This window comes from Triticum urartu, chromosome 2A, assembly GCF_056163025.1.
Source record: "Triticum urartu cultivar PI428250 chromosome 2A, HENAU_Tu73, whole genome shotgun sequence".
Taxonomy (NCBI): Eukaryota; Viridiplantae; Streptophyta; class Magnoliopsida; order Poales; family Poaceae; genus Triticum; species Triticum urartu.
Window position 1 is genome coordinate 72228471 of NC_141874.1, and position 16346 is coordinate 72244816.

The window sequence follows — 16346 nt, forward strand, 5'->3', positions numbered from 1 at the left end:
CATGGTCCAATATATCAATCTTTATGTATCGACCATTTCGAGACTCCTCGTCATGTCCATGATCATATCCGGGACTCCAAACAACCTTTGGTACATCAAAACACATAACTCATAATACAAATCGTCATCGAACGTTAAGCGTGCGGACCCTACGGGTTCGAGAACTATGTAGACATGACCGAGACACATTTTCGGTCAATAACCAATAGCGGAACCTGGATGCTCATATTGGCTCCTACATATTCTAGGAAGATCTTTATCGGTCAAAGCATAACAACATACGTTGTTCCCTTTGTCATCTTTATGTTACTTGCCCGAGATTCGATCGTCGGTATCACCATACCTAGTTCAATCTCATTACTGGCAAGTCTCTTTACTCTTTCCATAATGCATCATCCCGCAACTAACTCATTAGTCACATTGCTTGCAAGGCTTATAGTGATGTGCATTACCGAGAGGGCCCAGAGACACTAGTAGAAAAAGGGGCTTTGGTTCGGCCAGAAAAGAGCATTAGTATCGGTTGCATTACGAACCGGGACTAATGTGAGCATTAGTCCCGGTTCGAGCGGCTAGGGCACCGTACAGGCATTACTCCCGGTTTAAATGGGGCCTTTAGTCCCGGTTGGTGCCACGAACCGGGACTAAAGGGTGCGATGCCCATTAGTACCGGTTCGTGGCATGAACCGGTACTAATGGGATTGAGGCATTAGTATCGATTCGTGGCACGAACCGGTATTAAAGGTTGCATTAGTACCGGTTCGTGGCACGAACCGGTACTAAAGGTTAGGTACTAATGGTGCAATTTACAAATCCTCCCCCCCTTGTGTATCGCCTTTTCAGTTTTGTAAAAAGCAAAAGAAAATGATAAAAACTTCAAAAGTTAAAATCCTTCGAGATGTAGTTATGTTACCACATCTACTAGTTAGGAAAATTTAAAAACTTAGATTGGACATGTTTTCCAAAAAGTGTAGGAAAAATGTAAAACGACTATAACTTTTGCATACGATGTCAGAAAAACGTATAATATATCAAAATGTTCAGCACGAAAATCCGCATCCAGTTTTGACAGCCTACGACCTATTTGCAAATTTTTAGAATCCTCAAATTCTAAAAGGAAAAAAAGTTATGCTCAAATTTTAGTTTTTTTGATTTTTTGTTAAATCTGGTCAAACTATGGTCAAACTACTTATTCAAGAAGTATTAGTGTTACTAAATAATTATTCAAGAATATTAGTGTTACTAAATAATTATTTCAATTTTTTTGAATTTTGGTCAAATCTGGTCAAACTGTGGTCAAACAATGGTCAAACTACTAATTCAAGAAATATTAGTGTTACTAAATAATTATTGTTTTTTAGAACGATAGTTTCAAACTCGAACAGTGAAATGTGTGACATCATGCTCAAGCTAAACTCCTGAGGGTTAATAGGATTGACATCTTACTATTGTCAGGAAACGAGGGAGAATAGAACCCGGAAGTTAAGCGTGCTCAGGCTGGGGGAGTGAGAGGATGGGTGACCATTCGGGAAGTTAGATGATTTTGAATGATGAGGGGTGATTAGAGATTAGAGATTAAATTGAGCAGTGATGAGGGCTGATTAGAGATTAGAGGTTAAAATAATTCAGAAATTTGAAAATTCAAGAAAAAAATTCAAAAACAAAAATTCAAAAAATAATAAAAAAATCATAAAACTTCCTTTAGCACCGGTTGGTGGCACCAACCGGGACTAAAGGTGAACCTCCACGCAGCGGCCACGTGGAGGGCCTTTAGTCCCGGTTCGTAACGATCCTTTTGTCCCGGTTCCAGAACCGGAACTAAAGACCCTTATGAACCGGGACAAATGGCACCTTTTCTACTAGTGAGATACCTCTGCGATACACGGAGTGACAAATCCTAATCTCGATCTATGCCAACCCAACAAACACACATCTGTAGAGCATCTTTATAATCACCCAGTTACGTTGTGACGTTTGATAGCACACAAGGTGTTCCTCCGGTATTTGGGAGTTGCATAATCTCATAGTCAGAGAAATATGTATAAGTCATGATGAAAGCAATAGCAATAGCAATAAAATTAAACAATCATTATGCTAAGCTAACGGATGAGTCTTGTCCATCACATCATTGGAGAATGATGTGATCCCGTTTATGAAATGACAACACATGTCTATGGTCAGAAAACATAACCATCTTTGATTAACGAGCTAGTCAAGTAGAGGCATACTAGAGACACTCTGTTTTGTCTATGTATTCACACATGTATTAAGTTTCCGGCTAATACAATTCTAGCATGAATAATAAACATTTATCATGATATAAGGAAATATAAATAACAACTTTATTATTGCCTCTAGGGCATATTTTATTCACATGTAGCCTAGGATCTCGTGAGCAACCAGTCAAGTTGCACAACTTGGCACGAAGCTTGTATTCTTTCGCACAGGCTCCACCTAACTATGTTTCCACGAAGCCTAAAAATGATGCGAGGAACCAAACACACCTTTGCATTATTTCATGATCCGAAAGGTGAAAAATGATGTGTAGGGTTATACCTCTCTTTTCGTAAGGGAAGGCTACACCTCGCTTCTAGCAAGGTGAATCATAGCTTCCCCCTCATAAATGGGCCGACCCAACATAGGAGGACCGTTGGCTCTCCAATGCATTTTTTATTGTATTAATTTACTTATATTTCTAAAATAGAATAAAAAAATCCATTAATTTTTAGAAGTGTTCATCACGCGTTCAAAAAATGTGTATACAATGTAAAAATGTCCGCACTATTATGTGATATTTTAAAATGTTCACGTGTTTCAGAAAAACGTTCCTCACATTTTATAAAATTGTTTATAAAGATTAAACAACGCTTGCATAAATTGAAAAAAATTATTCATGGCATTCAAGAATTTGCACATGACATTTAAGAAAATGATTACATGTTTCGAAAAAATATTCATGACATTATGAAAATTCTTTTGTCAATTTAAAAAATGTTCATGTAATTAATTTTTTTCATAGGATTAAAAAAATGCATGTGACATTTTTTTAAATCATGCTTTTCAAAACTATTTTCATGGCATTTCAAAAATGTTTATATAATGTAAAAAATATATTTTATCAATTAAATTAACTTAACTTGTATTTAAAATATTTAAGATGTATTAAAAAATCAATACATGTATTTACAATATGTTTAACGTGAATAAAATAATGTTACATGTGTATAAAAAATGTACAACATGTATTGAAAAAGTAGACGTGTGTTGATTTGTTTTTGAAAAATCTGCAAAACCCGAATAAAAATAAAAATAAAAAATAAAAAACCAAGATAAAAAAACCCAAAGAAAAAACCTAAAAAACTGTAAAATGGAAGCGAGTACTAAGCTGGCCCAGTAGGCTTGCGCCAGAGGCGCGTCTATCGTAGCTCTCGCGACAGGCGAGAAATAGCCCCGGCAAACAACGATAGCCGTACGATCTTGCTGCATAGACGCGCCGCCGAGGCGAGGCCCAGAGGAAACCCTAGAGAAACCCCGAGCCAAGCACAACACCAGATGGCCTCCGCCGGCGGCGACACCAAGGGGAGGAAGCGCAAGTTCCTGCCCCACGGCAAGCCGGTGCGGAAGGGCGCGTACCCGCTGCGCCCCGGCGTGCAGGGCTTCTTCATCACCTGCGACGGCGGCCGCGAGCACCAGGCCACCCGCGAGGCCATCTCCCTCCTGGACACCGTAAGCCACCTCCCTTGCCCGCGCCTAAGTGATCTGTTGTTCCCTTGCCTGCCTGGGCCTCCCGCGCAGCAGGTGTTCGTCGTAATTACCCGCAGGCCGCCGCTTCGTGCGAGATCTTAATTATTCGCTCAATTCTAATCACTATCTTGGACGGATGCGTTCCGCTTCAGTTTCGGTGACAGTGCTGTGCTATCTTGTGTTCACTGTAGTTTGCTTGTTATTGTTATTGTGGCGGGACAGCTTACACCTCTGTGACTCACAATGCACAATTCACTCGTAAATGTGATGACTGATTGAAATTAGGAACACAGCTGCAGCTCGCTTGCTTGTAATATACCTATGCTTGGGACTCTGAATCTTACCACTATCTAGGTTATATACAGTAATTAAGATATCTGATATGCGATACTCCATTGTGGATCTGCAGTTCTACGAGGACCTGGTTGACGGGAAAGTATTTGATGAGAAGCCCAAGAACATCCCTGACAAGCCGCTGAACAAAAAAATAAAGTTTGACGACTCTGATTCCTCCGATGATGAGGATCAAGGTCATTCAGTGGAGGAGGCTAACAATGGAAATGATGCAGAAAAAGGTGAAGCCAAGTCATCTGAGCAGCAACAAGAGGTACCTGGTGCCTTGGGAATTGCCAGCAAGGAGGATGAAGAACAAGTGGAAACTGCTGGCGGATCAGCGCCAAAGAAGCAACGGATAGAAGATCCTCTGGTTTCTGAACAGACAGAACCAAAAGCGCCCACTGATGAACCAGCAGAGACTACTGATGATAAGCCAAAAGAGTCCACTGATAAACCAGCAGAGACTACTGATGATAAGCCAAAAGAGTCCACTGATAAACCAACAGAGACTAGTGATAAACCAAAAGCGTCCAACGATAAACCGAAAGAGTTCACTGGTAAACCAAAGGCGTCCAATGACAAACCTATTGATGATTTAATTGATGAGGATCTAAAACAACTGGGGGACAGGAAAAAGGTCTGTTTCTTTTCTGAATTTATTTACAGTTTAAGATACGTAGGAGGTGCTTATTTCTGCACGGAAATAGTCCATATATAAACCTGCGCAGTGGATTGAATTTAGTCAGATGTACTCAAAAAAACTTGGTGCAGTTTACTCATCCATAGATGTCTTTTCTTTTTTAAGATGAAAGCATGGAATTCATATTCATAGCTCCTAAGAAGTTTTGCTGGATCCTAGATAGAAGAAGTATTCACTTAAGAATGCTCATAAAATCCAGTCTTCCTCCACATCCTTTTCCCCTTATCAAACACATGATGTACTTTAAGTCATTTTCGAATATTGAAATATTGCATAGGCCCTAAATTTGGAAAATCATGCTGTAGATAGAAAGATTTCAGTATTTCTGTCTGCCCATAACTACCTTAAGAGGTTAACTGTAATATTTAACTATTTATTCATCGGTACTTGTTTTATTCTGGCTATCAGATCCCTGTACAGTTGCGAGTAAACTTGAGCAAAATTAAGTACGTCAAGCAAGTCTTGTATTGTAAGGACTCAAACTCATTTCATGAGAGAGTTATGGATTTTGCCTCTCATTTTAGCCACTATTTTTAATAACTTGGCACTGAGGCTTTATTGAGAATCAGAGTCTTCCGTAATGCATCACTGTTCCCTCTAGAAACAATTCCCTGATACGGGAAAATGATGCGACCATACTAGTCCATATATTTTGTCTTTGCCTCACTGTTCTTTATATACTTGCTGATATGATGAAAACCATCATACTTCAAACAGAGGCTGTTTGCAAGTGTTGATTCCGGTTGCAATGGTTGCATCTTCATTCAAATGCACAAAAGAGATGGAGACCCTGGTCCAGTTGAGATTGTACAAAGCATGATGTCTTCGGCTGCTTCAACTCGTAAACATATGTCCAGGTTCAGAATTTATATTATTGCAATCTATCTTCTTTGTTCTTCATAAGTCTCATATATCAAGATATGATATTATTGCTCATATGAAGTGTGCAGTTATTTTCTTGCTTATGGACTTTCATCTTGAATGTACTCTAGGTTTATTCTGAGGGTGTTGCCTGCTGAGGTGGTATGTTATGCTTCAGAAGAGGAAATAACAAGAGCTGTTGCTCCACTTGTTGAAAAGTACTTCCCCAAAGAATCTCCTTCGGGACATAAGGTAACTTTTTTACTTGATTGCTGGATGGTCTGGTTAAAGAACGTAGGGCAAAGCGCTGAGACCATGCCACCATGGTAGCCAGCTGGCTTCAGATCTATATATTATCTTGTATTAGTTATGTAGATTTTCCATCACGGGATCACTTGGGGAGGCTGCAGCTGGTGGGCGACATTGCCGGGAGCGGCTCGCTGGAGGAGGCAGGGTCGAAGATTGGGTGTCCGCAGGGGGAGCGGCAGCAGATGAGAACCCTGTAGCGCCAGGTGGGGGTTGGTCGGGGGCAGCAGTGAGATAGGGTGAGGGATGCGAGGGGAGATAACTGGGAGGTGGGACAAAGAAAACGGCGGGCAAAAAAGAATTAGTAGAGACAGAACAGAGAGGCAAAACATGGAACCTTGCGTATTTTTTAGATAAGAGAGATTGTCCTAACCATTTCAGAGTAAACTGGCCCCTGTTCATAAATTATAATCATGCACTATCATAATTCATGAATTTTTATTTTCACTGTATAACGGTAATTGAGGAGATAGTGGGTAGGGGGGAAGATGGATTGTATTACTGGATGTAGTCTACCCCATCTAGCAAGGTCTAAAGTTGGCTACAAGCCTAACAAGATTAATTACCTATCTGACAATTGGCACTGACTGTATGAAGCATTACCAGGGTAGATACGTCATATCTTCATATTTCCATCAGTAGGTTCCTAAATGTCATCCATCTTCCAAGAATTGACCTGGTAATGATTTTCTGTGCATTCGTCATCCGAAGGAAAGTGCTGGAAGTAGTATCCCTCAAAATTTAGCACATATATGCGGCGCTTTATGAGCAAGCCAATGCAGTCAATTGTTTCAGTAGCCAACATCACCAACATCAGTACATTATAATGTCTATTATTGTATTTATTATTTCCACAGAACAGATAGAATGATGCAGTTATCCAAATAGGAGTTGTTTGCTTTATTGTTTTCCTGTCCAAAATTCTACACGTTACCTTACTTGCTTGTCTCAATCTTTGCAGTTTGCTGTGTTATACGAAGCAAGGTCAAACACAGGAATCGATAGAATGAAAATTATAAATGCAGTAGCAAAATCTATACCTCAGCCTCACAAAGTTGACCTCAGCAACCCCGACAGGACTATTATTGTTCAGATTGCCAAGGTAAATTCTCTAATACAGTTGGATTGCTATTAAATCTCTAGCGTTATATTTTGTGGAAGTGCCTCAACAAAACACAAGTTTTTATCCTACAATTGTCATAAAAATCGATATGATTTGATGCCCACTTCTCACAACACAACTATTACTTTATCTATTTTCAAATTCATAGGTATGGATGATTTTTAAGTGAGGTTTTGGAGTAGTAAAATGCAAGAGTACTAAGTATTCCCATTGTGGTATTTGTCTACGGGAAAGGCATTTGCACATGCACGCATTTGTCGATGAGCTACCATCACAGTCCATTGTCATAAAGTTGCTTTGAGATCCACACAAAATTCAGTCGGAAGAAATACTTCTCTTGTGTTTTCTTTCTATCTGAAAATGTAGAAGTCGCAATTCGACTGGATGGATAAGACATAAAGCGAGGACTAGGTCCATATCGATGAGATGTAAAGCAATCGACCTATAGTGCGCATATGCCTTTTCCCTTTTTTCAGGGAAGTCCCTGCGCCTGTTGGTGCAGAGCTAGTACAAAATATGCATTGATTTATCTACTGTGGGTTGTTTCTTTTAATGTTCAGGAGTAAAAAAAAAAACGCATGGGCCTTGATCAGTATCCATTATCCAGGCAGCTTCCAGTGCTCCAAATTTTATTGTAGCACTGGGATCCGGGGATGGAGGAAATGAACATAATAAATCGCTAGCAGCTTGTATCGTACTTCATGTTAAACCAATTTCCATTTCAGTATCCTGATTGCATTCTACAGATTGGAGGTAAAATGGACTTGGAAAAGTTTGTTTCATGCTTTTATGAAATGCCTTTTCCCACCTTTTTTTTTACTTTGAACCCTGTAGTAAGTCCAATATGGGCTCTTCGTCTGTTCAGTAATGCTGCACCAAGGGACACTCGGGAGCATGTTGCTTTATTACTTCACTATTGGCCATATGAAATATCTAATATAATCTGGTGCCTATATTTCTTTCTATCTGGCTAGTACTCCCTCCGTTCCAAATTACTTGTCGCGGGTATGGATGTATCTAGATGTATTTTAGTTCTAGATACATCCATTTCTGCGACGAGTAATTTGGAACGGAGGGAGTATATAGCTACAGTAAGATGTTCGCAGTTGAGGTCCTGATAAACTATTGTTTGAATCATGGGCAGACTATATGCATGATTGGAGTGGTGGAGAGATACAAAGAGCTTTCGAAGTTCAACCTAAGGCAGCTGACCTCGCCACCAGAGAAGTAGTTTCTGCGTGACAAATTCTTCCTCCTGGTTGAGTTTTAAGCAGACGCAGCATCAGTTGGTTACTAGCTACTCCCCCCGATCCAAAATAAGTGTCACGGTTTTGAACTGGGGTCAGTTCAAAACTGCGACCCTTATTATGGATCGGAGGTAGTAGTTGTTAGCTGAACCGTGAAAGTCATTGTCATATGATTCAGATGTATTATGTCGTTAAAACGGATGGCCGTTGTCGTGTGGACGCATCCTGAATTGCTTGCTTAATGCAGTATGGTGCAATTTTGTAACCTGTTGAATTTCCTAGGGCATCGTTGGAATAAAGGGTTAATTAGATTCATGCCACTGTAACTTTGGCGAGTTGGAAAATATACCTTTACAAAAAAGCGGCACCTATGAGTTGAATTTCCTAGGGCATCTGGTTTAAAACAATGGTTTTCCCTTTTTTTTTTCAGTCACAGAACCCTGAAGGAAAGGGGAGGAAAAGGTGACTGAAAACATGATTTGGTTTCTCTCGATTTTCTCGGGGCCAATCAAAACTCAAGATGAGATGAGCAGGCCTTCTAACAGAAGTTGTGGCCATTAGTTCGACGTGGTGAACTTGGGTGAACCACCCTAAATTCACCCCACACCATGGATTGTACTATTTGATGGGTGCTGGAAAGCCCGAACGTATGGGCCAAGTTTGGGTGGTCCAGTTGGGTAGCACAGGAGTGCGACCCGGCACAGGGTAAATCCAATTCCAGATAAGCTGGGCTGCGGGGGCAGCCACACGGACGCCGCCGATCGGCACCCGTCATGCGCGCACTCCCAAGTGCCATCACTGGGAAATGGGAATGACTCTGGTTGATTAATATAATATATTTTTGAGGTCAAGCAATATGCTTTATTACGCAACATCCTGGGCAGAATCGCCCATAACAAAGGCAGCTGCATCAGCTGGAAGGTCATCATCCAGTACAAATCTCGCCCGCAGCGAGTGATAAGCCAAGCTTAGCTAGATTGTGGGCAGCCATAATGGCCTCCCTCTTACAATGAGCAAATACACAAGAAGCAAACCATAACCGCGCTTGTATTTTGACATCCTCAATCACATGGGCTTGCCTGGAGAAGTCAGGAACTCGGCGAGTTAAGGCTTGTTGCACCAGCAGTGCGTCTGTTTCCACAGTGAGCCGCAACACCCCTAGCTCAGTTGCTACTTCCAGCGCTTGCTCAGCGGCATGCAGCTCCGTATCAAACGCCGAGGCCACGAGATCAACCTGGCCAGCTCGCGCAGCTACCACTTGCCCCATCGAGTCGCGTACGATCACGCCCCATGTGCCTTGCTGGCTTCCCGGAGCATAGGGCGCCGTTAACATTAAACTTCAGCTCATCCGGCGGCGGCAGGGACCAGCCCTGGGGGATCCCACTAGGCTTGGCCATTTTGCAAAAACACCCTAGGTATTTCGTTGTTGTGCATGCAACCCTACACACGAATTGGTCGCGATCCATGGGCTTCTCCCCCTCCCTCACTTTGTTCCTTTGATTCCACCACTACCACCACATTATGATGACCTGTAACCTCTCCTTCTCCGAACCCGCCAAAGGATGTCCATGGTCTCACCGATAGACTCACAATCAGAGAGTTGCAGCCTAATGTGTTCGATGTTGAAAGGATCGAGATGGACCTAGAGGGGAGGGGTGAATAGGTACAATTACAAATTTTAATTATTACTTAGCAATTTTAGGCAATAATGCGGAATATGAAGCTGAGCCTAACAATTGCAAGTGTAGTACTAAGTGCTAAGCAAGTAACACAAGTATGTAAGTAAGAAAGCACAATATGATATAAGTAAGTATTAAGAGACAAGTAACCACAAGTAGAGAGTTAGGGTTAGGAATAACCGCAACTCCGGGAGACGAGGATGTATGCCGATGTTCACTTCCTTGGAGGGAGGCTACGTCACCGTTAGAGAGGTGGATGTTACCACGAAGGCACACCAACGCCACGAAGGCTCACCCTATTCTCCCTTTGAGACAACACCACGAAGGCGTTTCTCAACCACTAGTGGTAGACCTTGGGGTGGTCTCCAAATCCTCACAAACTTTTCCGGGGGGTAATCACAAAGGTCGATTCCTCTCTGAAAGACTCCTACCGCCTAGGAGTCTCCAACCTCCAAGAGTAACAAGAACGATGGGGAAAAGCTCAAGACTTGCTCAAATCACGAATTCCTTTGGTGCAAAGAAGGAGAAGGAGTGGATCTATCACTTGATCGGACAACTTCTCTCAAAAGCTCTCAAATCCCTTGGGGATCTAAGATTTGGTGTGGAGGAGTGAGAGAGAGAGAGAGTGAAATGTGTTCTAGGGTTTGTTCAAAGTGAGTGGTCAGCCCTCTCCCAAGGGGAAGAATGGCTATATATAGTGTGAGCTCAAATATGGCCGTTGCAGTGTAAGTGAGTGAGCAGGCCGGACATCCGGGCAAGGGGCCAGACATCCGGCTTGGTAAGCTACGAGGAACAGAACAAACGTAGAACAAAAGAACAGAGGGGCCGGACATCCGGGGCCCAAGCCCGGACATCCGGCATATTAGGAAGGCCCGGACATCCGGCAGATGGCCGGACATCCGACGCGCAGCCCAACATAAAGACGTTCTCTGGATAGCTATGCCCGGATATCCGGAATGGGGCCTAGACATCCGGCGTAACAGGAAGGCCCGGACATCCGGGGAAAGCCCGGACATCCGGCGTGCAGCCCAGTATACAACTACTCTCTGGATGGCTAGGCCCGGATATCCGGCAAGGAGGCAGGACATCCGGCGTGCAGAGCAGTTGTAGGATCGAAAGTATGTCTAGAGGGGGGGTGATTAGACTACTTGACCAAGTAAAAGCTTAACCTTTTCCCAATTTTAGTTCTTGGCAGATTTTAGCTATTTTAGGACAAGTCAAGCGATCATCACATAATTCAAGCAAGCATGCAAAGAGTATATTGGCAGCGGAAAGTAAAGCATGCAACTTGCAAGAATGTAAAGGGAAGGGTTTGGAGAATTCAAACGCAATATGAGACATAGATGTTTTTCCCGTGGTTCGGATAGGTGGTGCTATCCTACATCCACGTTGATGGAGACTTCAACCCACAAAGGGTAACGGTTGCGAGAGTCCACACAGGGCTCCACCCACAAAGGGTAATGGTTGCGCGAGTCCACACAGGGCTCCACCCACGAAGGGTCCACGAAGAAGCAACCACCCACAAAGGGTCCACGAAGAAGCAACCTTGTCTATCCCACCATGGCCATCGCCCACACAGGACTTGCCTCACTAGCGGTAGATCTTCACGAAGTAGGCGATCTCCTTGCCCTTACAAACTTCTTGGTTCAACTCCACAATCTTGTCGGAGGCTCCCAAGTGACACCTAGCAAATCTAGGAGACACCACTCTCCAAGAAGTAACAAATGGTGTGTAGGTAATGAACTCCTTGCTCTTGTGCTTCAAATGATAGTCTCCCCAACACTCAACTCTCTCTCATAGGATTTGGATTTGGTGGAAAGAAGATTTGAGTGGAAAGCAACTTGGGAAGGCTAGAGATCAAGATTCATATGGTAGGAATGGAATACCTTGGTCTCAACACATGAGTAGGTGGTTCTCTCTCAGAACATACGAGTTGGAATGGTGTATGTGTTCTGATAGCTCTCTCTTCGAATGAAGAGGAGGTGGAGGGGTATATATAGCCTCCACACAAAATCCAACCGTTACACACAGTTTTCCAATCTCGGTGGGACCGAATCAACAAACTCGGTCGGACCGAAAATGTAAACCTAGTGACCGTTAGAGATTTTCGGTGGGACTGACATGCAACTCGGTAGGACCGATATGGTTAGGGTTTGGGCATAACGTAATCTCGGTGAGACCGATTACACAAACTCGGTGAGACCGAATTTGGTAATTAGCTAACCAGAGAGTTGGTCAGGCAAACTCGGTGGGACCAATTTGCTCTTTCGGTGAGACCGAAAAGTTACAAAGGGGAAACACTGAATTTACATTGCAATCTCGGTGGTACCGATTCGCTCTTTCGGTGAGACCAAAAAGTTACGAAAGGGAAACAGAGAGTTTGCAATCCCATCTCGGTGAGACCGAGATCCCTATCGGTAGAACCGAATTGCTAGGGTTTGGCAGTGGCTAATGACAAGTGAAACTCAGTGGCGCCGGATAGGAAGAATCGGTAGGATCGAGTTTGGCTTAGGGTTTAGGTCATATGTGGATATGGGAAAGTAGTTGAGGGTTTTTGGAGCATATCACTAGGCACATGAAGCAAGAGGCTCATTAAGCAACACCTCATCCCTCCTTGATAGTATTGGCTTTTCCTAAAGACTCAATGTGATCTTGGATCACTAAAATATAAAATGAAGAGTCTTGAGCTTTTGAGCTTGAGCCAATCCTTTTTCCTTAGCATTTTGAGGGTTCCACTTTCACATCCATGCCATGCCAATCATTGAGCTTTCCTGAAATAATCATCTTGGAATAGCATTAGCTCAATGAGCTATATGTTGTTATGAATTACCAAAACCACCTAGGGATAGTTGCACTTTCAATCTCCCCCTTTTTGGTAATTGATGACAACATATAGATCAAAGCTTCGACAAATGATAATAAGCATGAAATATATCGTCGCTTTGAGAAGTATGTGATAAGTAAGAGCTCCCCCTAAATTTGTGCATATTTAAAATTTGCTTTGGACTGCAAATGCACAAGGAGTTAGAGTCATGGGTTACTCTTCCATGTCACATACATCTTGGTGGAGCGCTTAAAATGATAAGAATGAAATACATGCACTCATCACCAAGAATAGTGAAAGATCACATAAGATAGATAAGATAATAGCATTAAGAAAGCATTAAGTGTAGCTTATGATCAAGCACATGATCATCAATGTCTCACAAATAATGACGTAGTATCTCAAGCACTCAAAAGCAAACAAGTTTGAAAAACCACCAAGTAAAGCAAGAGAGAAAAGCAACACTCTCTCTCTCGAAGCCTATGATCTATACATTTTTCTCCCCCTTTGGAAACAAGTTACCAAAAAGTTCCTAGAAAATGCATAGTACTAGATCGACGCTCAGGCTTGATCTTCTGGTGGTGGTGGAGTCCGGATCACTCCAAGGACGAAGGCTTCTGTAGATGCTGAAGTAGACGCTGGAGTTGGAGCTGAAGTAGATGCTGGAGCTGGTGGAACTGAGGTTGTAGCTAGTGCTGAGGTGGTGGCTCTTGTGTCAGCAACTGGCACGGCAGACGACCTCGGACCTCGTGGCACTCTGGCAAAGGTATGAGTGGTAGTCCTGCCTCTCCTCTCCTGCATATCATCTTGGAGTTGCTCCACTGCAGTCTGAATCTCCGTTACCTTGACATCCAAGTCATAGAACTTTTGTTCCATGATTCTCTCTAGGCTTGCCTGGTTTTGAGTTAGGGTGGCTAGTCCTTGCTCAATCTGCAGGGTGGATGCAATCAGGTAACCAAGCTGCTCTTGTTTGGTCTTCAAGAAATACTCAGATGCCTCCTCTTGAGTTGGCATCTTGGCAGCTTTCTCCTTCCTTGCCTTCTCCTTCTTTGCGTATGCTTGGGCAGATGATGGCTCGTTCTCAGTCATGACAACTTGATTGTCCTCAAAATCTGGACGGATGGGCAGGTGTTCCTTGTCCAATAAATATATGCCCGTGCCCATCTTGGAGTTAATGAGCTCCTAGATCTGAGGGGCATATCCGCAACTCCTCTTCTGATCTGCTGCAGTCCTTTTGATAGTTTCCACTATGAGGCTCATCACCTTGAACTTCTGAGGTACATCAAATACATGTAGCAAGTTGATAGCATGGCCTCTGATCATCTTGTGATCTCCAGACTTGGGCAATAAGGTGTGCCTCAAGATCCAATTGATAGTTGGCAGCCCTGACAGAAGGTAATGCACAGACCCAAATTTGAAGGTGTCAAGAGCTTCATTGGGAATTTCCTTGTACATATTGGACATAGAGTTATGGTCCATCTTCTTCTTGGCATATATGTCCAAGTCATCATCATGCTCCTCTGGGGCATTAATGATCTGTGCCCACTCAGCAACTGTGGATTGGTACCTTGTACCCTCAGACATCCATGTGATCCTCCCATCTGAATAAAATTGTGCTGTGGAGTAGAACTGCATTATAAGCTCCTCATTCCACTCTGTGAGCTTCTGCCCAACAAAGTCAGCTACTCCACAAGCTATGAAGCTGTCTTGCACTCCAGGATAGTGCTCCTCATTGTCCTTGATGTACTGCCAGTCAACCCATCTCATATCACAGACTATTGGCTTCTTATCAAGCAGCACTGTCTCATAGAAGTCCTGCTGTTCCTTAGTGTGGAATCTGTAGTCAACAGCAGTCCTCCTCCTTGAAGCATACGGGTCTGCTTCTCTCCACTTCCTCAGCCCTGAATCTCTCCCGAGCTTCATGTCCTCAGCCACAGGATGCGCATCGTTGTGGTCTGGGATCTTGGGCTTGAGCTTTCTCAGAACTTGCTCTTCATCCTCTTCTTCAGCAACAGTCTCAGGCACTGGGGCCTTGTTCTTCTCAGCTGCAGGAATGCTCCTTGTATTCCTCTTTGGTTTTGGCTTGGAGGCAGCTTTGGGCTTAGATGCAGTAGCCCCTGATCTTATGGCATCACCCATCAGCTTGGGTGCCTTGGGTGCTGGTGCAGCTACCTCTTCTTCCTCTTCCTCTTCCATGATGGAAGCCTTTCCTAGCACTCTGGCTACGGTCTTCTTGACCCTTTCCTTTCTTTTCTTTCCCTCAGCAGCAACTGGCTCTTTGGGTGCAGGCTTCTCAGTTGAAGCTCTTGCCTTTGACATGGGCTGCCTGCCTGCTGGCCTTTTGATTTTCAGCCCTGGCTTTGTGCCTTGAGCTGGCTCAACTCTCTTTGATGTGGCCTCTTCCTCTGCCATATAATCTTCATCTTCGGAATCAGAAGTTCTCTTCTTCCTCTGTCTGGTGGCAGTTTTTGGCAAGTTGCTAGGGGTGCTCCTGCTGCCCTCATCTGAAGAGCTGGAGGGACTAGTGCCCTCACTCATGTGCACCTGCTGCTCTGACATGTTCTGGCTGTCACTTTGATCAGACATGCTGCAAACTCTGACTGCTGACCCTGTGAACAGTTTATAGATGAGGTAGAAAAGATGAGCATCACAAAATGCAGAGATTTTTGCAAAAGAATGATCCAAAAACTTAGTTTTAGTTTCCCACTGAAATCATCTCGGATCTACCGATTTTCAAACTCGGTGATACCGAAGCAGTTTTGGAACCTAAACTAGTGAACTCGGTAGGACCGAGTCACAGTTCGGTGGCACCGAGACTGCTAGGGTTTCACAGAGTTCCAAAATCGGTCACACCGATAAGTAATTCTCGGTCAGACCGAGTCTCACTTGTGCAATGGCATAAGCCAAATCGGTGGGACCGAGTTTTTCAACTCGGTGGGTCCGAGATGGTTTCGGCGGAAACCTAACCCTAAATTTTTTGAATCAAAGCTAATCTACGGGCGTATTGACTGGATAGGAGTGTTTCAATCGTGGCAAGAATCATGAAGAACACAATGTGCTAGGAATCGAACGGGGAATAGCACTGTGATCGAGTCCATACCCTAGTTTGGCGGAGACTCGCTACGGCGGCAACGGCGGGGCAGAATTCCCGTTGACGGCGATGGAGACCAGCGACTGGAGGCGGCTGGCGGCGAGAAGACGATCCGGAGACCACGTTGGCAGAGCAGGCTATCGCGCGGGCGAAGGGGTTCGGAGAAATTTCCAAATTTTGCCCGTGACTATATATAGCCCGACCCTTTCGGTGTGACCGAGTGGAACAACTCGGTGGCACCGAGATTCATAACTGCAGGCAGTTACTGAAACTCGGTGTGACCGAAATGTTCAAATCGGTTGCACCGAGATCGAAAACCTAGATCAACTTAATGATCTCGGTAGGACCGAAAGTGGGGTATCGGTCAGACCGAGAATCATAAAGAGGTTTTGGAAGTTTAAGTCTATGACGAATCGGGGACTCCGAGCGCTCCTCACA

The 16346-nt window shown here is 43.7% G+C and overlaps 1 protein-coding gene across 1 annotated transcript; it reads left to right on the forward strand.

The window, feature by feature from the left end:
• The first annotated feature begins 3465 nt into the window (after nt 1–3465).
• On the forward strand, nt 3466–8629 carry LOC125535716 (THUMP domain-containing protein). The gene is made up of 6 exons (XM_048698781.1): nt 3466–3723; nt 4151–4714; nt 5495–5634; nt 5770–5890; nt 6906–7046; nt 8212–8629. The coding sequence occupies exons 1-6, from the start codon at nt 3550–3552 to the stop codon at nt 8296–8298; spliced, it is 1227 nt and encodes a 408-aa protein (XP_048554738.1). The 5' UTR covers nt 3466–3549; the 3' UTR covers nt 8299–8629.
• The last annotated feature ends 7717 nt before the right edge of the window (nt 8630–16346 follow it).